Source organism: Balaenoptera borealis, assembly GCF_965194805.1.
Source record: "Balaenoptera borealis genome assembly, chromosome: 18".
Classification (NCBI taxonomy): Eukaryota; Metazoa; Chordata; class Mammalia; order Artiodactyla; family Balaenopteridae; genus Balaenoptera; species Balaenoptera borealis.
In genome coordinates, this window is record NC_138877.1 from 40,323,190 (window position 1) to 40,347,269 (window position 24,080).

General features: G+C 33.1%; 1 protein-coding gene across 5 annotated transcripts in view; it reads right to left on the reverse strand.

Moving 5' to 3' along the window:
- PCDH9 (protocadherin 9) overlaps nt 1-24,080 on the reverse strand; it is a 989,134-nt gene that overhangs the window by 335,455 nt on the left and 629,599 nt on the right. For 3 of the 5 annotated variants that reach the window (XM_082365924.1, XM_082365923.1, XM_082365922.1), the window contains one exon: nt 22,414-22,489. In XM_082365924.1, the coding sequence (XP_082222050.1) occupies nt 22,414-22,489 (76 nt within the window). Of the gene's footprint in view, nt 1-22,413; nt 22,616-24,080 lie in introns of all 5 variants that reach the window. The other 2 variants (XM_082365921.1, XM_082365920.1) reach the window with 1 other exon arrangement.

Genomic DNA, 24,080 nt, shown 5'->3' on the forward strand with positions numbered 1-24,080 from the left:
CTAAGTAATGTTTTAGGGCCTTAATTTATGCAACAAGTTCAGTTTAATAATGAGCGAAACTGCTAATCAGTGCCCACAGATATTAGATAATAAATTCAACAGGGCCAAATGGATATTTGCAGCATAACAACTACCGGCTTAATGATTTAATTAATCTAAACATGTAAAATTTTGTGCTTGCTTATATTTGTTTAGCACATGACACATTAATGGAGATTAAAAACAAGGGGTGTAATTCATAAATTTAAAATGTGTTTTAGGGGAAAAGGGACAATTACCAGATCTTACATAAATGCCTCATAAGTACCACATCAGGAACTTGAGAGAATGAGTTCATATATTTGGCCTTGTAATTATTTACCTTATATTGCTAAATTGAAATAGCTTTGATTAGTACAGTGTATCTATAAAACTGCTCTAAAGGAAAGACAGTGATAATCAAAGTAGCATATAATTGTGAGAATGCTAGCTTTCCCAAGAGCTTCCCTGTTGCAACAATTACTTCAAGTGTACAATTTAAAATCATGTAATTTATTTTTCTCCTTACATCTAAGTGGAAACTTAGAATGGTTTCTTTTACAAAACCATAGTTTTGAACATTTTAAATTATTTTAGTGTTGAAGCTGTTTTAATATGTAGTGGTAATGTATGTTTTTTCCATTTAGCATGATTTTCATTAACTGTCCATAACATAAATTGGGCTCTATATTTTACTACTTGATATAGTTATGAATTACAGTTGCAAGATCATCCCTTAAAAACAAAACCTTTTATTTTCTCCTCTAGGAATTCAATATGTATTTATTCTGATTGAGGAATTTTTTTAATTAAAAAAACCCAAATTTTAAACTCCCTATTCAGAAATATTTAAAACACCTAAGGTCTTAGTCTATCACTAAGTGGATTACTTTTATAGTGGTTGTCAACTACCAGAAGTTATTAAATGAAACATTAATATTGTGTTTATGTTTGCAACTGATTTTACTTCTTGAAAATATTTAATTATATTATACATCATTAATTAACAATTTTTAAACCATGAACTATCATTTTAATTATGTTAATGTTATCAATTTAATTATGTGAATGCTCTATATATATTAGAGAGGAGAAATGTCAGAAGCAAACTTTTAGTACTTCAATTTCTTCTGTGATAGATTTTTGTTCCTAATATAATTTTCTTAACATTTTATTAAAGAGGGATTTCAGGATTGGGTTTAAATTTCAGTGTTTAACAATGATAAGCCATTTGATTGTTATAGTATTATGCTTGCAAATGCCCCATTACCTCAATTAAAACATTTTTCAGATTGAGACCATATTTCATTTATATTTCCTTTCCCAGTTACATATAAACCCTCAGTAAATTTTAAATCAATAAAAGCACAAATGAATGAGTGGAATATGCATTCCAGCGATGGAATTAAACAGCTTTCCTGCATCTAACTACTTTCAATGAGTTTATTAGACCAATAGACCAAGAAAGAACTATTAAATACCCTGTGCAGGCTTCCAAAGTGATTTGGATTCCAGAATGTGTAACTCAAGTGTAAAGATTCATGATAAGAACCATGGCTTTAGGATTCATTGTGAGACAATTCAAAGACAAAATATTTGAGTACCACAGAGTCTACTGAGGAATTGTCTAGCAGTTTATATTACTGATTTTCAATTATGTTTTTTTCTAGGAAACAAAAAAAATCATATTTTATTCTGCTGATATTATTTCAGGTGACTAGTTTTCTTGTATTTCTAATAAGCTGACAAAAGATAAATAGAAACTTAAAGCACTTCAAGCAATTCTGTAATTACACATTTTTCTTCTAACATTTTATGTAAGTACATGATAAAATACTTAATTGTCCTATACTAGCAATTAGGAGTTGGGCCTGCTTCATATTCTGCACAAGTAGAGCATTATATTGTCATATCTGTTTTGTGTTTTATTTTATGAACAGTAATTATGGATATTGGTACAGACATTGGCATCAGATTTTATGCCTGAACTCTTTCTTATGTGTTCAAGAAAACACATGTATAATAACACTTTAGACAAACAAATTAAAAGTGTGTTTTTCAAAGGAAGCTAACTTTATACCACATTGTAATTTTTTTTCTAGATTTATGCATTGAGACTGAAATTACGCACAAGTCCCAGGGAGCACTCTAATTTACTTGATAACATTTAACCTTAAGATTTTTTTTTTTTTTCATGTTTCTTTTCTTAACTGCTGTAACATCCCAAGGAGGGAGGGAGGGAAGGAAGGAGGGAAGAATGGAGAGAGTGTGAGGGAGAGAGAGAAAGAGAGAGAGACTATATAATTTCATTTTCAGTGGTTCTCATGAACAAACAAATCTTTCCCAGAGGCACAGCTGGGATTCATTTGTACACTTCTATGAAGTCATATTATAAGAAAATATTGTTTTATATTTGCAGTGTCTTTTTAAGCCAGGTTACAGTATTTTATTCATGAAACATATATGTCGCATCGGGGATCATATTATTTAGGTGATCATTCATGGTTGGATCTAATGACCTCCAGATTTTATTCCCAATAGATATAAAGAATTTTGAGAAGTATTCCTTGCAAAAGATATTGGTGGCTTTTGTCTGTCTTTAAAAAATAAGTATTTAACTTTTCTCTATGGTCTGTGCAGATCTTCTTAAAATGTATTTTAATACGCAAACTCCCTCCTCAGGAGAATTTTTGCTAGAGAATGACACTGGCTATTTCCATATAGTACAAGTGCAATTAACTTAGTTAATTTAATTATTTCAAACATTAAAAACAGATATTAATTTCACTGTAATTGCCTTAATTCTGACAGTGAATCCTCTCTCGTGACTCTGTCATCATTAGTGTCACAATAAAATCAAGTCAAATACTTTAACATATGGAGCACATTATTTGTATTGATATTTTCTTAAAAGGTTGTTTTGCCAGGTAGAAATATTCTAAGTGCATACTCAAGAAAATAAGTCATAGGCATTCAAAAAGGGAAAGCAGAGTTAAAAAGTTTAAGACTAATACTTATTTCAGTGCTAGTTATGACTATGCACAGACTGACTATTAAACATGTAGAAATCCAATAGAGTTTAGTTAATTTATAGTTAGCTGCCTTTTAACTTGGAAAATGTGGCTGTGATAACCATTAAGTGGCCTTAACTTTTTCATTTAAAGTTAATTTGAATTTTCCTTGGATGTATTCAGTATCATCTTTCCAAAATTCTGAATATCCTTGCTTATACTATCAGAGAGATTTCTTCCACCTACAAAGTATAGTGTTAGTTTAGTCATTAAAAATTATTTCAGTGTATTTAATGTATATTGAAGAAATCCTATAGAAATATTTGACTGAACATGCATTTACAAGCTATACACTGAAATTCATTCATTGAGCATTAAAAGAATATTTGAGCTTTAATTAATGTATTTTCATTATTATAAACAGGCCCTTTTTTACCTCTTTTATATTCCATGTTCAGATTGTGACACTTATTCATAAGTCTAAGGGTTTAAATAAAATGTGGTATGTGACAACTATTTTTGAAGAGTTTTATATTTTTATTGCTTACAGAATTTCTCGCATTATTTGACTTCGTTATTCAAGTAGGCAGTTCAAAATCAATCAAAAGATACATGATAATACCATACAAATCATAAGTACAAGTACATAAAATCATAATGTATGCCTGTTCAATTAAACATAGGTGTGGTCTTTTATTCTACTGATTTTCTTTGGTGATTGATTGTTTTTTTAATTAGACATGGCTATAATTATGCATTTCTTTGTCATTTGTGATAGATAGTTTGACTCCTCTTTATAAATATAAATACTGCTTTTTATAATATAATTTATATTTTAGGTTGTCAAATTTATATTCCAAGATATAGTTCCTCAAAATGAGCACTCAACCTTGGTCTGTTCTTCCTCACTCTCAGACTTCCCCCTTCTCTGGCACTTTGTTATTTGATGCTTTCTTTGACTCTGTCAGCAACTATAGTTCAGAGTTCTTCTGCGTGCTTCAAAGGGAGAGATTCTTTTCCAGGTTGAAATATATGTTTTTCCAATGCACCTGACTCAACATGTGATTTTTCATACTGTAATATTTCTTTGTAGAATATTCTAAAAATAATTTAAATGTGTATATAGATAAACAGTTACATACGTGCACATTTATTTTCATCAATTCATTGTGATGATGGGACAAATAATTATTTTTATTTGACATATTTTTTCTGTTACCTAAATGTAAAAAAGAAATCTCTATGATTTAAGGTAAATTACTATCTATTACTAATTATACCCTTATTTCCATCCAGAATTAGCATAGCTCTCCTAATTAATATAAATCTAAAGCAGTGTTAATGACCAGATGGGTAATTAATTTATTTTAAGATGATTACCAAAACCCATTAACCCAGCGTAAAAAAACATTTAAAAAAAACTATTAACAAGGGCTATTTTCCTCAATAAGAAATAAAAATAGGCAATATAAAATTAAACTATATGGAAAAATAGAGCAAATGATAAATTCCTTCTCAAGCACATCATTCAATGGAAACATACTAGCTATATGTTTTTCAAGTATAGTATTTTTCTATGCACACTTTTTTCAAAGATATCTCTGCTGGTGGAGCAACAATTGCATCACTTTCCATAGTATCTTCTTTTGATTTAATACTTGCTTCTAAGTAGGGATGTAAAGTTCCAAGTAGATGAGGTAGTCATATACTGATAAAACCATGACATTTACTAGGTTTCTGAGATTTGGGAGAAAGTGAGGCATTCAGAATCCTTGAGCTCTAAAGTATATTTCAAAATACTATTATCTCTGAAATCTCCTATATTAATGCAATAATATTAATTACTGGAATATTTATGGCATATCAAATATACCTTCAATGCAAATTTACCAAAACTAGTGCACATACACGTATATATATGAACTGGAGTGGTTTGTTGATTCTTTTTTAATGTTTTAAAAATATTTGAGCAAATGCTTAACCAAAATAATATTTGTACCAGAAGTGACCCAAGTTATGCTATTCCAGGACAAAGTCATTGGATTTATAGAGAAGCTGCATTTTGGTAATAATGAAAATCAAAAAGTAATATACATGTAACTCTTGTATGTGTTTCCTATGGAGGACCCCTTGTATGTGTTTCCTATGATATTTTACAGTGTTGAATACAAACGTTAAGAATTAAAGTCTGAAAGGAAAGACACAAAAGAAAAAGACAAAGGAGAAAACACCAAAGGACGATACACGACTTTTACAAACAGCTCTTACAATTATTGAACTGTAGGCTTAATAATAAACCCTCATCTATATTTAAAAGTTATTGTCTCCTTGGCTCCTGCTCCGTCCTGTTCAGCCTTCAGCTAAACAGTAAATGAAGTGTCCACATGACAGACTATTCAGAAGAACTGGCTCTCTGATTATTTATTTAACAGTTTTATTTATTTATCAGTTTTGCCAGATGAATAAACATGTTTTCCATACATTATCTTAATAGACTTAATGATTTAAAAACAATATTATACAATGTCATGTGTGGCTCAAATTGATTGCAGTTTTTCTTCTGTAATTCCCAGTGTTGGATAGAAGTATTCATTTATCATGTGCTAGTGCCATTTTTTTTTTTTTTTCCAAGAGTAACATTGGCTGAGTTCACTTTTTCAAGTACAGTTCATTATTCCGGATAACAGGGGCATCCACCTCCTTGAGGGTCTGCCAAGATCTGTAGTATTTAAAATGCAGTTTGGGAGAGTGAAAAGAAAATCAGAGGGCTGCCATCAGCATTCATGCAACTCTTCAAGCTGCAGGCAGCCCTTTCATCTGTGAATGGTCCTTGGGATTAGAGTTTGCAGAGGAACAAGGCTCACACACGCACTTATTTTTCCCACACAAAATCAGAATTAGGAGGACAGGCAGTGGGAACAAATAGCTAGTTCATTGCCTCTGGCACAGAGGGTCACTGCAACATTTTTCGTGTGTCTCTCAGTGGTACGAAAAATGTATACATTTTCCTCCTGAATATATGCTGAACACATAATATGAGTATAACTGCAGTGAGCACTTTTCATATTCATTCATCCATTTCATCAACACATATTTATTGAGTATTTCTTGTGTGGTAGGCATTGTTCTAGGCACTGGAGATACAGCACTGGACACAACTTCTCACAGAGCTTTCATTCTAACTGGGGAAACTCCTAAATACATTAGATGGCAACAAGTGCTTGGCAAAATATGCTGAAGGGAATAGTACTGGAATTCTGGAGTAAAACCCACTTGCTTCTTCGTAATATCAGATGAATTAGTAGGTCTTCTTTCTGCTCTCACTGTAATGGTGGCCCAAATCTGTGTGCAATATCATCAATAATTAATCATAGCAAGGCATAATCAATATTTTCCATAGGTATAAGGTTACCAGATAAAATATAGGATACCCAGTTAAATTTGAATTTCAGATAAACATAAATATTCCTTTAGTATGGGTATGTCCCAGATCATTCATGATACACATAAAAAAAAATTATTCATCGTTTATCTGAAATTCAAATTTAACTGGATCCTGTATTTTATTTGCAACCTAACTAGGTGGCATTTTTTTTTAAAGTAGGCCATCCTAGCCTAAATAGCAGCTTTTATCTGAAGCTTGAAAATTCATATCAAAATTATTTAAACATTGCTTAAACAAAAGTTACAAGGAAATGAGAGCCATTGTATTAATGCTTCTGCACATTACATTAAAATCATTTGTTAAACTAAAATTGTGGTGGTTCTTTTGTGTTGTGTGATGTGAAAGTCAAAATCCTCTAGCTAATGACTAATCTGAGATTGCAGAGCCTACTCACAGTCAAAAGAGTTCAGAATTGAGTGGTTTTCAATGGATCTGTTAAAACACTAAATGTCCTCACTGAAAAACTATTAGATTAGTTTAAAAATATTTAGATTAGAAGTAAAATATTAGCTAAGAGTGTCTTGAGGAGGCAGTTAATTTAGTAGTTGAAAGTTAAATTCAAGACCCTATCCTCCAGTCATCAGCATTGTGACCTTGAGACAATAATTCATGAACATAAGCCTGTTTGTTTGTTTGTTTTGTATGGGAAAAAGACACTTAATTTGTAAGGTTGCACTGAGTATAGAATGATTTCATCCAGGAAAATAATTTATCTCATTGCCTAGCATATTCTAAGTACTCAATAAATGGTAAATATTGTTATTAAAGTTCATACTGTGTTACAAATTATGTAGTGTCTCCTACTTTTCTTTCATTAAACATGTGGTAGCAATTACAGTTCTTAGAGGTAAAAAATTATGAATTATTCATAGTAGAGGCAAAATAAAGTCTCCTCAGGCATAAAATACTTCATTTTACCAAAGTTAGTCCTAATTTCTGTGCTGTCCTAACTATGTTACTTACATAAAGACACTGGATCAATATCTTATATTCCTATAGATCAGTGTTCTCATAGTACTAATAAATCAGTCTCAAATGATTCAGTTGATTATGGGCAAAGAATTCCAAACTCTAAACATCTTCTAAAAGGAATACAATGCAAATTGCTGGCTACTGTAAAGTAGTAAATTTTTCAAACTAGTATATGCCTAAGTAATAATCAAAATGACTGATGAAATTTTCCAGGAAAGGAATTGGTCATTTGTGAGGCTATTTAATAATTTACTTAATTATTATTATGTGACTACATATTTTATATATAATCATCCTTTTCATAGAAAGCATGAATAAATTGAGCATTACCTAAGTAGCAAAAAACAAATAAAATATAGCACATTTTTAAATGCTTCTTCAAACATCCTGCAATGTAGTAAGCATTCAGAAAAATTTTCCAGAAGTCTGAATAAATAAAGGAAAAAATGAAAATTTTAGAATAAATGAAATAATTTTTTTAATAAATAAAAATGTTTGAATGAGAGAATGAGTCAATAAATGGAGTGTACAAAGAAGAAATTTGCTACTTTGGGAAGAATTTGAGTCAGAAGGTATTTCATAGCTGCATGTTTTTTGGCATATTTGTCCTTTAAAACACAAGATAGACAGGTAGAGATAGAGTTACATATAAAAGCTGTTAAAAATATTTCAGTATATAATTATTAGAGAAATGCAAATCAAAACTACAATGAGGTATCACCTCACACCAGAATGGGCATCATCAGAAAATCTACAAACAACAAATGCTGGAGAGGGTGTGGAGAAAAGGGAACCCTCTTGCACTGTTGGTGGGAATGTAAATTGATACAGCCACTATGGAGAACAGTATGCAGGTTCCTTAAAAAACTAAAAATAGAATTACCATATGATCCAGCAATCCCACTACTGGGCATATACCCAGAGAAAACCATAATTCAAAAGGCACATGCACCCCAATGTTCATTGCAGCACTATTTACAATAGCCAGGTCATGGAAGCAACCTAAATGCCCATCCACAGATGAATGGATAAAGAAGTTGTGGTACATATATACAATGGAATATTACTCAGCCATAAAAAGGAACGAAATTGGGTCAATTGTAGAGACATGGATGGATCTAGAGACTGTCATACAGAGTGAAGTAAGTTAGATAGAGAAAAACAAATATCGTATATTAATGCATATATGTGGAACCTAGAAAAATGGTACAGATGAACTGGTTTGCAGGGCAGAAATAGAGACACAGATGTAAAGAACAAACATATGGACACCAAGGGGGGAAAGTGCCAGGGGGAGGTGTGGTGGTGTGATGAATTGGGAGATTGGGATTGACATATATACACTAATATGTATAAAATGGATAACTAATAAGAACCTGCTATATATTTTTTTAAAAAATCAGTATAACTACAAGTTAGATGTCTATGATACTGATTATAAAGAGTTTATAGAGTATCATTAGTTTTAAGATTAAACTTTTAATACATTGTGTAATTTTCATAAGCTGCTCTTATTGCCTGGGGAAACATTCTAATGTCTAAAACTTCAAGGAGACCATACTGATTTTTAAATAATTATAAAGTTCTACATATTTATGACCACATACATTTCATCTGAATAAACACTGCAAGAAAAATAAAACAACGAAATTTAGTGTTAAAAATGTATCTTCATTTTGCTTTACTGGTACAAAGAGGCAGCATTATAGTTAACGTTTTGTTCCAGTTGCTTGGAATGAGAGGACAAGTCACATCGTTCACTCAAACCTCCAATTCCCCAAACTAATAGTGCTAGGAAAGAGGCGAGGAGAATAGACAGAGTTTGAACCTCACCCTAAAGGCTAATAGAAGACAGTTCTGTCAGACTCCTCCAAGCAGGGGATACCCTGAGCTACACTCAGGCCCAGAATCAAACTGAGGGACTCTTTAGGCGTGCTACTCCATCTGACCTGCCCATCATTATAGGACAACACAGGAAGTAACCATGCCTAAAATAGTTGGGAAATAGATTTAAAATATTTTGGATCAAAATCAGTATCTTGAATTGTGAGATAAGGAAAATGTAACTGTCAATAAGGAAAACAGAAAGGAGATGATCTCTATAGAATATAACCTTGAATTTTAGCAAAGGAATTGGCTAAGGGACCTCTCAAGGTCTCCTTTACTCTGCCTTTCATTCCATGGAGACCCCAGCTTGGTGTGTCCTATGTGAGATCTCTGAGTGTGTGTCAGCACAGCTGTGAGTCTGTGATGAGCTGTGGAGGGTGAGCACATTGTAGCTAATGTCAGAGAGGAAGGGGACGCTTAGCCATGGAGAAAAGAAACACTGTAATCCAGGTACCCATGCAATTCAGTAAAAATGAAAAAGTCAATGCCACTTACCAGGCTCTCTAACTGCAAATCAGTACTGTCTGCCTGCAGTTCATTTGAGGCCAAATAAACAAGCAATTTAGAGATATAAGGAAAATAGAAAAACACTCCAAATGAAATAGAAAACTTGATTTTTATATCAATAGTGTTTTGAGTACAATATATACATTAAATTACTACAAATAAAATACATATTTTTAACTTAAAAAAATTATGTATCATCAAAGCGGATGTTGTATTTTGTCATATCTTGACAGCAATTTTATTTCACAAGTTACTATTTCTATAACTCGTATGTCTATTAGTGTAACATGAATCAGTAATTTATGAATGTTTACCACATAAAGATAAACATAATGGAAAACAGTGGTGGATTTTTAGTTCTAAAGATTCTATGAAACTCTATACTTTCTACATACATTTGGCAGATTATTTTGAAGAGCTGACCATTTGAGAATTTTAAAGTTCTTTATTCAATACCACCTAAACTATTATAATCATGCATATTACCTTTCCTCTGATTTCATATTGAAAAAAGTCATTACAAATAATTCTTTTTGAGAACTAGAAAGTAAATAAAAATGTCAGAACAGTTGAAATACATTCCCCTATGTTCTTCAAAACACATTAGTATGTCATTCATGGAAATATCCCACAGGTTTTTCCTCACTTACTTACTCAAATTGTCTCTTCAGTTTATCAACTCAAATTTGATTAGAAGCATCACACTGGAAGGAAGATGTGAGGACATTGATACAGTGAGGAGAGATAGCATTTCTTACTTATTAACAGTAATACTGACATTTTTGAGCTCTTATTATCTGCCAGACCGTATTCAGGACACTCTGCTTATATCACTTCTAATATTTCTAACATCCTCTATTTAAGATAATTATAGTATTATTATAATGAAACAGCACACATGTGAGAGAGAGAGACAGAGAAAGAGAGATTGAGAGAGGAGACACTGAGAGTTCACAACATGACTAGAAAGTACAGGGTCAGTGTCAACCTTGATTTGCCTTATTCTGAAGCAGGTGTTCCCAGGGCCCTGCACATCATAAAACACCTTCATACCTTCTGTACCTTGTTTGGACAACGAAAGAACTAAAGATCTAAAGCCTTCTGACTGTGCTAACATCACGTAAGATGGGTAGACTATGGGCTAATTTCCCTTCCCCCTTTCTTATGCTGCTTGCCGCTTAGGTCAGAATTTTACTGCATGTGGAGTATTGGTATTTCTGGCTCGAAATACCTGAACTTCTTATTTTAAATCATAACCTTTTACTGTACAATAGTTTTGACTTAGGAGAGATTACTGAAGAGTTACTGTGAGATATTCTATAGCTATTTCTTAAGGAGCTTAAACCAGAACTCAACATCCTCTTCTGAATGAAGATCCCTCTTTGACTTTATTTAAAAATATATTTCCTTAATAAAAAGAGGCCTTGAGGAAATATTCCAATGAGACATCATTCTTCCTATGATAGGATGCTACCTTTCCTAAGCCTGGGCTTGTTGTTTTGTGGGGCCCCTACATCTATTTTTGGTCCCTAGACATAGTTTCACAATTGTCATTCAGTTTAGTCTAAAACTGCATCTTTAAAAACATAAAATATAATCTACTTTCTTCCTTGACTAAAGCAACTTTTTTTTCATTCCTGGAATATTTTAAAAGCTGTTTCAAGTTTTCTTTTTTTATTCCTAATGTGAAAGTGTTTCTCATTTGAATGCTCAGGAATGATAAAATACCAGTTCATGTCAAAACACAAAAACATGGGGGGAAAAAAAAAATCAATGAAACCAGTGCCTGCAGTTAGGAAGTTTATGGTTTAATTCTTTCCTTCTAATGAGCATTTAAATCAAAATTGTTATTATGTTATTTTTAACTGTGCTTTTAATTTGCAGAGATTAGCTGGGAAATTTGCCCAAAGTACAGTATATTGCCTGTTTGCAGATCTGACTGAGAGCTAGGTTATTACTAATTACAAAGAAATAAAGAGTTATCTGGCCAATTAGTAGGAATAAATCTGTAAAGGTTCAAAATTCAAGTGAAGATCAGGAATCTGGAACATAATAAGATTTTCATTGATATCCCTTATATATAACTAAATGTTACCAGTTAAACCTACTTGTGGATGCTTGGAGTGATCCTATAGAAATACCAAATTCTCTCCATTCAAAAGCTTTTTTAGACTAAATCTACGTAACATTTCAAACAACTGGTGCTAAGTCACACATTTTAAAAACAAAATTTGACTGTCTGTGTAAGAAAGGTGAAATGCAGAGCTAAGATATTATTTTGGTGATTCAAGATTCACTAAAAAAGCAACACCTACCTTTCCTCAACTAGCCAGTAAGAAACAGGAATTTAGGAAGGATAAGTCTCATGCTTCTTTACTTGTGTATTAATTATGAGGACAGAACTGAAGCCAAAGAGTTTGCTTAGGTAACTGCTTAGTTTTACTTAATTCTTACAATAATACTAACATAATTGAAGACTTACTATGAACCAAGAACTGTACTGAGTTACATGTGTTAACCTGCAATCTGTACAAGTCTATGAGGTAAAAGTCTTATGCTCATCCCATGCTTCAGACAAGGCCGCTGGGCCAGAGCAACTTGCTCAAAGTCATGCAGCTTGGCAAATGGAAGAGGCATGATTTGTACTCAGTCTAATGACACTCCACACATTTCCTCTCAGCATCGTACTTGAGAGGTCTTAAAAATGTATTTATATATTCTAGGTGGATATCTTTACTAAGATATGCAACCAAAGCCTTAAAATTCCAGAAACAAATTGAAACTCTGTCTCTCCCCTTCTCCCTCCTCACTCCCTCTCCCCATCTCTATCTCCCCCTGCCTTCCACCCATGTTGGCATAGTTTCCCCTGGAAGCAGTCAGATCCTAAAAATCATAGATTAGATCCTGAAGGCAAAGAAAGTATATAAAAGTCAGTGAACACATAAAGAATCCTAAAATATGATGTATCAAACAGATCATTAAACAAACAAAAAAAAATCATGAATCAAAAACTTTAACCAGAATTTCTCTGTTTGCAACAATCAGGAAAAGACCAACATAAAAGTCATCATTCAATGGTGGAGTAATGCATTTACATTGTTGAGTATAAGCACAAACTGAACTTCTAACGTTGTGATTCTTTTCTAGACATAGAAATATACTACGAACTGATGCTTTTTTAAAGTAAAGAAATGATGTCTCTACCTGGGGCAGTATCACAGAACTAACTCAACATAAGGTTGACTAATCCCTGCTCTGAATTTTAATTGTAATTAAATGTATGCCATAAGTAGATTTCCTCATAATATTTAAATTATATTATTTAATTCATTTAATACTATTTTATTAAATCATCATATTTTAGGGTAGTGTTGCCTGATTTAGAAAAAATAAAATACAGGATGGCTGCTTAAATTTGAATCTCAGGTGAACAATGAATAAGAATCTGTGCAATATTGCAATATTTGGGACATACTTAGACTGAAAAAAAATATTGTTTATATGAAATTCAAATTTAACTGGCTATCTTGTATTTTATCTGGCAACTTTACTTTAGAGTTATTAAAATCTGGCCATCCATGTATCTGTCAGTCACACTAATCTGAATAATTCTCAATCCACTGACAGAAACGTGTGTCAAAATAGTGTTAAGGTTAATTTGGGACATTTGAGACAAGTATCTGTGGTTTCTTCAAAAATTTCAAATTATTTTAAAACTCTAGACAATTTATTTCTCTTATTTATTTTTCTATATCAAGATAAAATAAAAGATATTAGTTTGATTTTGAGTATAGATCCTTTATAATTAGTAATTTATTTCCATGCTTTTCTTATGACATGGCTTTAGAATACTTCTAAGGGACTTCCCTGGTGGCGCAGTGGTTAAGAATCCACCTACCAATGCAGGGGACACGGGTTGGATCCCTGGTCAAGGAAGATCCCACGTGCCGCAGAGCAACTAAGCCCGTGTGCCACAACTACTGAGCCTGCGCTCTAGAGCCTGCAAGCCACAAGTACTGAGCCCGCATGCCACAACTACTGAAGCCCACATGCCTGGAGCCCGTGCTCCACAACAAGAGAAGCCACTGCAATGAGAAACCTGCGCACCTCCATGAAGAGTAGCCCCTGCTCACTGCAACTAGAGAAAGCCCTCATGCAGCAACGAAGACCCAATGCAGTCAAAAATAGAATAAAATTAAAAAATAATAATAATAAAGAATACTTCTAAGAGTTACTGAAATCAGTAAGCTCCTTATTTTTAGATACAGCTACTGATTTGCTTATCTATTTATCACTTTTAACACTCTCAAATTATTATAAACACTGATATACAAAGACTATTTTTTTCCTTTAAGGCAGACCACACGTCCAGGGTTAATTAATGCCATTCCTCTTTACCCACCCTTAGCAGAATGGATCACATGGCAGCAGGCAGCTATGGAAATGCAATTCTTTGCAGCACACCAATGAAAGTTGACATTACCCTTCCTTTACACTAGGAGGCATATTGTTCCTACAGATTTTTCTACTATAACACTGAACATACTATTCAGTGACTGCTTCGACAAGCTCAAATGCAACTGAATATTACTAACAACTTTTAGATATTTATGATAAACAAGTACTCAAAGCTAATTCTTTTTGGGATTAAAGTCATACTTGAAATTGATGAGATCTAAAACTTGCCAGCAGAGAAAGCTTGTGTTCCTGCTGGTTTTACAGCCATCTTTTAACCACTTTAAGTAATAAAAGATAAAATCATCTCATTGCAATCCTCTTAAAAATAAAATAGTAATGAAACAAAAAGTGTATTTTGCATAATTAATATTATAATAAATACTTTAAAATCATAAAGTGAACATAATTTATTTAAAGTGAAATAATGAATATACTGGAGTATAAATATGCTTTATTATATAAGTTTTTATCAGTCTTTAGCAAACTGTGGTGTTTTGGAACTGCCCATCAGATATAAGTATGAAAAAAGTCACATGAAAAGAATTTAAAATATAAAGTATTCAGAATTTGAAACACATTTTTAGAATTTTTTTCTTCTAAGGTATAACAATGATTTTGCATTTCAAAATTCTCTGTGGTAATTTTGAACACTTGACTGGAAACTTCTGCTAAATAATTAAGATACATGTTTTGATTCTTCTACATATTTTCACTGTCTATAGATAATAATAACAATACAAAAATAATGATACCTGTAAACCAAGCCTGCAGTATGTGCCAACAGCCCTGTGGACCCAGGGTCAATGAGTTAGATGAAAGGTTATTCTGAATCCACAGTCTGTGTTCTTAATCACAACTCCACAATGCCTCCCAAAAAAGCCAACAATGACTATATATAGGACTCAAACCTCCCCAAAACTTTCAAATATCTTTTTGATTCTACCCTAATTTTTGTTGTCTTTGCTCTCACTCCACTCCACCCTCATCTTTGCCTGCCCTAAATGTTGTTTCTTATGATCTCCTTCTTGGACTATCTTCCAAGAAGATAGTCCCTTGGAAGATAGTCCCTTGTCTATCTTCATAACTACATTTACTCCTCAAATTTCAGTCACCTTCTATGTTGTCAGTTTCCAGTTTCCAACTCAGAATCATATTCTTAGTCCCTAGATACATTTATCTAGGAACTTTGTACACCTATCCAAATTTTTAAATTTTTTAAGAATTGTTTCCTAAGCTGAGTTTTTATCTCATATTCTCTAATTTATTTAATTGTGTAATTTTCCGGTAAGTCTAGCAAACTAAAATCATGGAATACCATCTAGTCTTTCTATTCTCTTATCTGCTGTATCCAATTAGAATGTATTCTATCCTCCCCATCATTCAAAATCTGGTCCAACCTATGCCTCAATCCAGGTTCATTTCTTGTCACAGACTGGAACAGTTGTATATTAACCATTTGTTGAGCATCTGTGTTTCAGGCACTGTGTTAAGTGATTATTTATATCAAATAACTGTAGTTTTTATAACAATATTCTCAAAGATATTAATAACCCCATTTTGGAGGTTAGTAACCCGGGACCACGTGGTAGAGCTAAGCATAACTGCATGTGCCACAAAAATACTGAACTATTCCCTGCTTATCCAACTAGCCATGACATTTCATAGCACCAAGAAACCTGTGCTGCCAGTGGGTGCTCACACACACACACACACACACACACACACACACACACAGAGGCACACGCACATAATTTATTTACTTAAACAATTTCTGTTTATCCAATGTCACTTGTTTAAAGGATCAATCTATAGAATCTTTATTGATTTCTTATTCAAGACTTATTCTATTATAAACCCCACATTTTTTATGCTTATAATTGGCATTTATTCTAGTTCACTAATGTTATTGGTATCTAGTATCTTCTCGCTTTCAAAAATCAATATTTCCTTTTTTTTTTTTTGTCTTGTTTTTATGGTCTATAAAATGCTCATAGCCTGCCCCTCAGAGAAAATATAATTGCAAAACAATTTCAGGAACTTTACAAGTTCCCTCAAGGCCTCTCCGACCAAGGAACTCACATTAGAACTCTTGTTCTCACAGTAACTCAGTTTTTTTTAAGTTTAGTGAACCTTGGTTTTAATGCTTGTCCCCAGAATCTAGCAGCGTACCTGGCACATAGTAGCCTCTGCATGAGTGTTTACAGAACGAATAAACAAATGAACGAATCGTGGAAAAGTCATGTTAATAAAGGTTCTTAAACGACAGACCTTGAATTGTAAGATATTTCAGAATTACTAAGTCATATATAAATTGTGGCAGACAAACTCTAGTGTGACCCCTCAGGTTCCCAACCTCCTGGTGTTCATTACCATATGTATCCCCTTCCCTTGAATGTGGGCAGGACCTGAGACTTGCTTATGACCAATAAAATATGGCAACAGTGATGGAATGTCACTCCTGTGAATATGTGAAGTTATGTAAGAATGCATGTTGCTACAAACTCACTCTAGAGACTGTCTCTCTAACTGCCCTTGAAGAAGTAAGCAGTCATGTTGAGAGGCACATGTGGCTAGCAGCTGAGGGTGGCCTGCAAGGGCTGAGAGCAGTCTCCAGCACACAGCCAGTGAGATAGTCTCAGTCCTACAACTGCAAGGAAATAAATTCTTCTAATAATCTGAAAAATCTAGGAAGCAAATTCTTCCACAGTTTAGCCTGCAGATGAAAAAGCAACCTGGTTGACACCTTGATTGCAGGCTTTTGAGACCCTGAGCAGAGGACTCAGCCAAGGCACGTTCAGACTCCTGACTTAAAGAAACTGTGAAATTATGAATGTGCATTGTTTTAAGACACTAAGTTGGTGGTGATTAGCAATAGAACATAGATGGTAGATAGATACATATATACGTATATACCTACATAAGAGATGAGTAATGTATATTTTGTTTGTGATCTACATGGCTTAATCTAGAAAATGTTCTGACCTCTCTGATTTTAAGGGGAAAGTAGTTAGCAATAGATAGTTTTTAACTTACATTTAGAAAAATATATTTAATAAAGCAAAAAATTAAAGTTTTATAGCACTAAAAAAATCAAATTTTGTTCTTTTATTGCCTTTTTTTCCCCTTATACTCAAAGTACAGTAGGATTGATTACTTTTTCTCTATACCATTCTATGAGGAACTCTAGATTCATTAACTCAGGGGCCACTATTGTGGGATCACCCTGAATTGATTACAAAAATCCCATGGGGAAGTGAACACAACAAGTGACAATATGAAACCTCTGAACAATTTTCTTTGGGTTAATATAATTAGTTCAACCCAGGATACGTATTAAAAAAATAAACACAGTTCATAAAAATTATTGTATAAAATACTGTGCCCCCAAAATCAAATTCATGTTTAATTCCCAAAGCATATTATGGTTAGTGATTTTTTTTCTTGCAGGTTAGGATTAGTACAATTTCTTAGGACTGAAATTTGATAGGGTAATTATGGTTTTTTTCTAGATTTTGCTGGAGTATTTTAAAATTTTATTAACTTGACTTTTTTTCTCCCTAAAATGACAGCCTCATTTAAAATCTCATGCCCAAATATTTTAAGTTCTCGATTTTCTTAGCATGTGTGTCCTATATCTTTAAGACTGACAGGAAAAAATATTTTTAATACAATTTTTTACTTGATGTAAAAAATATATATTCAAAGAATGATTTTTTTCTCAGCTCTGTATCAGGTGCTTTCCATGAAAATTACAAAATAAAAATATAATTTGACTACATTATTAAAATTGTGGAAAATATAGACAGTTAAAAAGAAATCAATACTCCAAACTGAAGATAACCACAGTTAACATGATATAGGACTTCCTAGGTTTATTATTTGTTTATTTGCTTTACCTTGATAGAACACTTAATTTGTCTGACTGTATATTCATGTGTTTGTGAAATATTATTTTTTTAGTCAACAAATATACATTGCTGTCCTACTATATTCCAGGTACTGTTATGCCTGAAGAATAGAAAAGTGAGCAAATAGTCTTTAGAGATTAATGGGAGAGACAATTGTGAATCAACTAATCACACAGATTCTCTTTAAGGAAAATATATAAGTACCATGATAAAGAAGAATTGTTCCAACGAAAAGAGGACTAAATAAGACTAAGTAAGACTCCATATATATGAGTTCTATTCTTGACTCACAAACTATGTAATTTAGGCCAAGCACTTCCCTTTTTACTCCTCTGTATAAAATAATTTTATACTGTGTGGGCTACGGGGTCCTATTAAGGTTTAATTTTCATTAGCCCAATGCCAAGTAATCCTTGCAGAATTAGTTCTTTCACAAGTTGTTCGTCTTACAACTCATCTTAGTAATATTCAATGTCTCAAACTTCTTCTTAAAAATGAGATTAGTGCCCCCAAATTTAAAACTCAATGTCAGTGATGACTGTATTGTATTGCACACTGTCTTAAAACCTGCACACATTGCAGGTGGTTTCTCTGAATAGTAAAAGCATAACCTGTGAAGTTAGGCACTCCTGAGTTCATATTATACCTCAGCTACTTGCTAAGTAGTTTTGACAAGTAATTTACTTATAATACTATGTAACTTGCAATATTGGCGTGGAATCATAAACAATATATTAAAACATTTACTAGCATTCCTGACTCATAAGTAGACCTCAGTAAATATTACCCATAAATATACCAGGTATCAAAACTATCCTTAGTGAGAAATTCACCAGCTGAATTCATACACAGTCCAGATAGAGGTAGAAGCATATGACAGTCAAGGCTTTAATAATATAAATACAATCTGAAATTTTGAATGTCATTAAACAGAAGAAAATCCTTAAAATTAACATTTAAAAGAAAAACAGATGAAAAAATAACTCCATTCCTGATTCTCAACGGGACAGGATTAGGACCTAATTCTGAATTAGTGGTAATAGGCTGCTCCTGATCTAATTACATAATTGTTTTTGTTTCTTTTTAACTTAGTGAAATTGCTTCATCACTCTAGCTATATGTCTTAAAAATTAAAATCCTCAATTGAAAATCCCCTTACTATTTTCTTAGAATTAATGGTTTTATTGAGTTTTACATGGAGGGCACGATCATATTAATAAGTTAACTTTTTAAGGAAATATGATTAATTCTGTTATTTGGGAAAGGGATAAATCTTTTTATGTAGAAAAACTGACAAAACTCATTGCAAGAAATACTGCATGTGTGTGTGCCATTTGTGGGACAGTTGGCTAAGTATGCACTAGGACTCAGAAATGCCTAGAATATAGAGACACTATCTCTTTGGTTGCCAGAGGGCTACATTAAAGCCTAAAGGTATATTAAAGCTTAAGTTTCCAAAAACTCCCCCACATGATACCATTTGTATTAATTTCTTTAAAAAATGCATAATGAAAAAAATTACTATGAAATTAGTACTAAATTCTATTTTTATTGACAATCATTATATTTGAAAAATTAGGAATCCATACAGATATAATTCTTAATAACTCTATAGATAATATGAATTTATATGGATATTGCATGATTGCTATAAAATCATGACTCTTCAAGAGACAGACAGAAAATGCCACTGAAGACAATGGAAATGGTTTAGATCTACATAGCAAGATTATTACTGTTGAAGATTATTGCTTCAATTATCCTGTACCTTACTCTACAAATTCTTCAAAGTTAATTACAAAAATGTGACTGCAGAATTTTAAGATAATATATCATAATATTATACTAATATGAATTACTATTTAGTTATGGATCTCAATGTTTCTGGGCTAGTCTAATGAATTCTCCTCTAGACGTTTGCAAAAGAGGTTAAAATTAAAGTCTCTTTAAATGTCAAAAGAAGTGTTAGCCTCCAGGGGCTCTCTGGGCTCCACCTTTCCCTATCTGACTCTTATCCTTCCTTCCCAATCATAAATAAGGATGGTTTCTCCAGCAAGGAGCACTGTTCCGGTTTAACACATTTTTATGAACGTGATTCTTCTGGGTGAAGTCACTGTGTTGAGGTTGACTGTTGGAACGTGCAAGGGTGCGTCTTCCCTTGGGTCTTTTTTTCCGTGACAGGATTGGTAAAAATTCTGGGGAGCTCTTCAAGCAGGCTTGAAAGTTTCCCCCCCACCCCCAGCTTTAGAATCTCTCATGTCTTCTCCTATTTGGCAGTTTGCCCAGTGCTATTTTCCAGGTTTAAGAAATTGTTGGGTGAATAGCGGCACATATTAGATAAAGTCCTGGCCTAGGGTAGCTTAGCTTAACCATATTGCAGCATACATTTTTTTGTTTACTTTTACTTCTGTGAAAATAACTGGTGAACTATATAGACAAATCCTAAAACCATTTGTGCCAGTGTGTTTAAGATAGAGCTTTTCTGTCTTGGTTTTGGAGGAGGCCCAAAGACCAGAGGAGCCAACCACTGCCATGTGCAGAAGAGGTGGTCAAGAACCAGTTTTGGGACCCTTGCCTTAATGCCAATAAGAGATGTTTTAAAACTGGAGAAGGGGAAGTTGCAGACTAGGAAATCTGTTTAGAAAGAGCTGTCCTACACATCCAGCCTCTTTACACAAGTCCAGCAAATGTTGAGACAATGGAACCACAGGTTCAATTGTCCTTAGACTAATCAGAACCAAGAAATCTAAGGAGAATTTTTGACCAGCTCCACCAAATGCTGTGAGATGAGTAGTTGCCTCTTTGGATATGGCCTGACATTCTGGATATGTGCAGTCAAAAGATGCACGTATGTTTTCCTTATGAGACCAAGAAAGGGGACATGAAAGATTAAGAACCAGAGCTGGTATGGAATTTGCTTAGGTTTTCCTAAAAGATTGGCTGAGAAAAACTTCAGCAGAAAGAAGATGCAAATGTAACTCCATATGTCAATGAGAAGAGAACCACCTATCAGAAAAAACTGCAGAGATGGGAGCACAGCTTGAGAGGGGGCATAGGTACAAAAGATCCGCCACCACTACCCTGAAATCAAAGAGTCAGTTTAAAATCCTAGAAGGCAGAAAACACCAATGCTGGATTGCCACAACAGAACTAGTTAAGAAAGTCCTTTCATGCTTTTTACCTTTTCTTGGTATTTCTACTTCAACCATAGAATTGCCAGAGGCACTTTAATATCTAAAGCAGTGAGAGAAAGAGCTAGGACATTACAAAAACATCACCCTAACCCCATTTCACACTATAGACAAGTTTGAAGCAGGTCAAGGTGAGTTAGAAAAAACTTTTAATTCAAATCAAACAGAAATCATGGTCATTACTTTGGACTGGACATAATAATTATTGAATTGGACTTCTAATTTTTAAGTAAAGTGAACTAGTTAGTGATTTAAAAAAATAATAATAATAGAATGACCAAAAAAGATATAGCATTTGCCCAAAATTTTCTTCAAAGGCCGAGGAAGAAGTACCCTCACAGGGCTTACCTGGAATGAACAATGATTTCTGAGGTGAGGTGTGAGTTTGTCGGAAAATAAAGGATTTTGCCAGTCTCATCCCACTCATTCCACTCTTTCAATGTATTGGTTAAAAAAAATTATCCAATATTAAAATAGACAAAAAATGTAAAACCACACATCATTATCACTCCTCTTCATACTTGTTTTAATCACCATGTTATATATATATATATATATATATATATATATATATATATATATATATATATATTTATGTGTGTGTGTGTGTGTGTATAGTCTTCATTGGAAAAGAGCATTCCACAGGACACTTTTTTCTTTTTCTTCATTGACTATGTTCCACTTAACTATATTTAATCAATTCTAAAATGTAAAAATATCTTCCCATTTTAATATCTTTGACATCTAGATGTCTTTCATAAAACGGCTTCTTGCAATTGTATCTGCAGCATTTTTTCTTTTTTCATGGTTCATAAAATAAAGATGCACCAAACAATTTAACAGCCAATATATCAAGCACATTAAACTTGATATATTTCAAAGAATATTACAACAACAATAAAGGCAGCAAAAAACAACTGAATGTCCATTTACTTGCTCCCCAGAAAGACTGTTAAAACTCAAGGGCACAACAGAAAACCAGAAGAACTCCAAGCAAAGTTTTTAAGAGGACTCACCAGAGTTGGGATCAGAGTTGCCATCTGCTTCAGTCCTCTTGTCTGGAGAGGCCTGGTCGTAGAATTCGTCCTGTGGCTGAACCAGAGGAAGAGGGTGTGAGATCAGGGTTCCACTACCCACCGGCTCGTGGTCTCCTAGACCACTGTCACTGCAGCTTTCCTGGGAGCCATCAGGGAGATGAAAGGTAACCCGGCGCTGCGACTACAAAGAAGACCACAGGACACAACGTTAACATCCCTCCCAAAGGAAGTGGAGGCGGAACGCAAAGCAAAGCAACTTTAACACACAGTGCAATGTTCAGGCAGAATATAAAATACTTGGAACACAGCTGGAAACAAACATTTATTATTTGTCGTTTCCTATGACATATCCAACTTGCAAAATACAAGAAAGAATTTCAACCTTGTATAATTCAAGAACAAAAAACTTGTGATATACCATTGAAACTTGTAGAAAGAAAGGCAAAAAAGAATATATATATATGCTAATGGTCAAAGCTATAAAAAATTTTTAAATAAGCAGAAATATAAAAATGTTTGTTTCATAGATTTGAATAAATACATAGATAATGCAACACAACATTCCATTTCTTTTGAATGACCTAGTATTGTGTTTACTTGAGGCTTTTAAGGTAGCTTTTGCAATGAAGTCATTATTGTCCACTGGCCCAGATATTGCTACCCGTCATTGGTTTTAGAATATCCCTGTTGAAAGGTGTTTGTAATCCTACTTTGGCATCTATTTACACAATGTCACCATCAGAAGTGACCTAAAATATGTATATGGGTACTTTAATAAATTTTAGTATTTTAGTAAAATAAAATTGTGCATTTCAGCACAGATCACTGCTTAGTTTTCTTGGTAAATATTCTTTTAGCTGATATAATCTATGAGATAAGAGAACATTTACAGGTGTGTAGGGTGGAGATTTATGCCGTACAGAATTATGTGAGAGTAGTAAATTTGTGCTGTATGTCTGACTACACCTAATTTCCATTTTACTTTGATAACCAAAAGACCTTTTAATATTGCATTGCATGAGACTACTTTTACTCAGATTTAATAAAATTATGAATATATAAATAATAAATATATAATATATGGAGATACAATGTATAACAATCATTTTATCTTACCTAAGATTTGTGTTTTCAAGAGACAATTTAAAAATTGTATCCATTTCAAACAAAACAAATGTAGAGATAAAATGTTATAGGTAGATATACTGCTATTCTATAAATGTATTTCTTATAGACTGACAATAGAACATAGCCTATTTTCTGTGAGTCACTCGTTCAAATCTAGCTCAGAATCATAATGGAGAACAGCTGATACCACTTTATTGCTGTTCAATGACCTGTGTGAAATGATTTGATAGTTTAGTACATTTTAAATGAAGTAATGTAGACATCATATAAACTATAATCATAAATGGTCCTAATTGAGTCTACTGTAGCACATTGCACCTTCAAGTACAACTATCTCACTACCATTGTTCCCTCCTCAATAGAGTTTGAAACGTGCCTAGGTAAGTGCTACATAATATGCAAGCAAACTTGAATATTAATATCTGAAATGCATTTCTACTTTTAAGGGAAGGTCATGCTACTGATTTTATTTATTACAGTGTTTCCTTTCCCAGGTGAATTTAACCCTTGAGGGAATA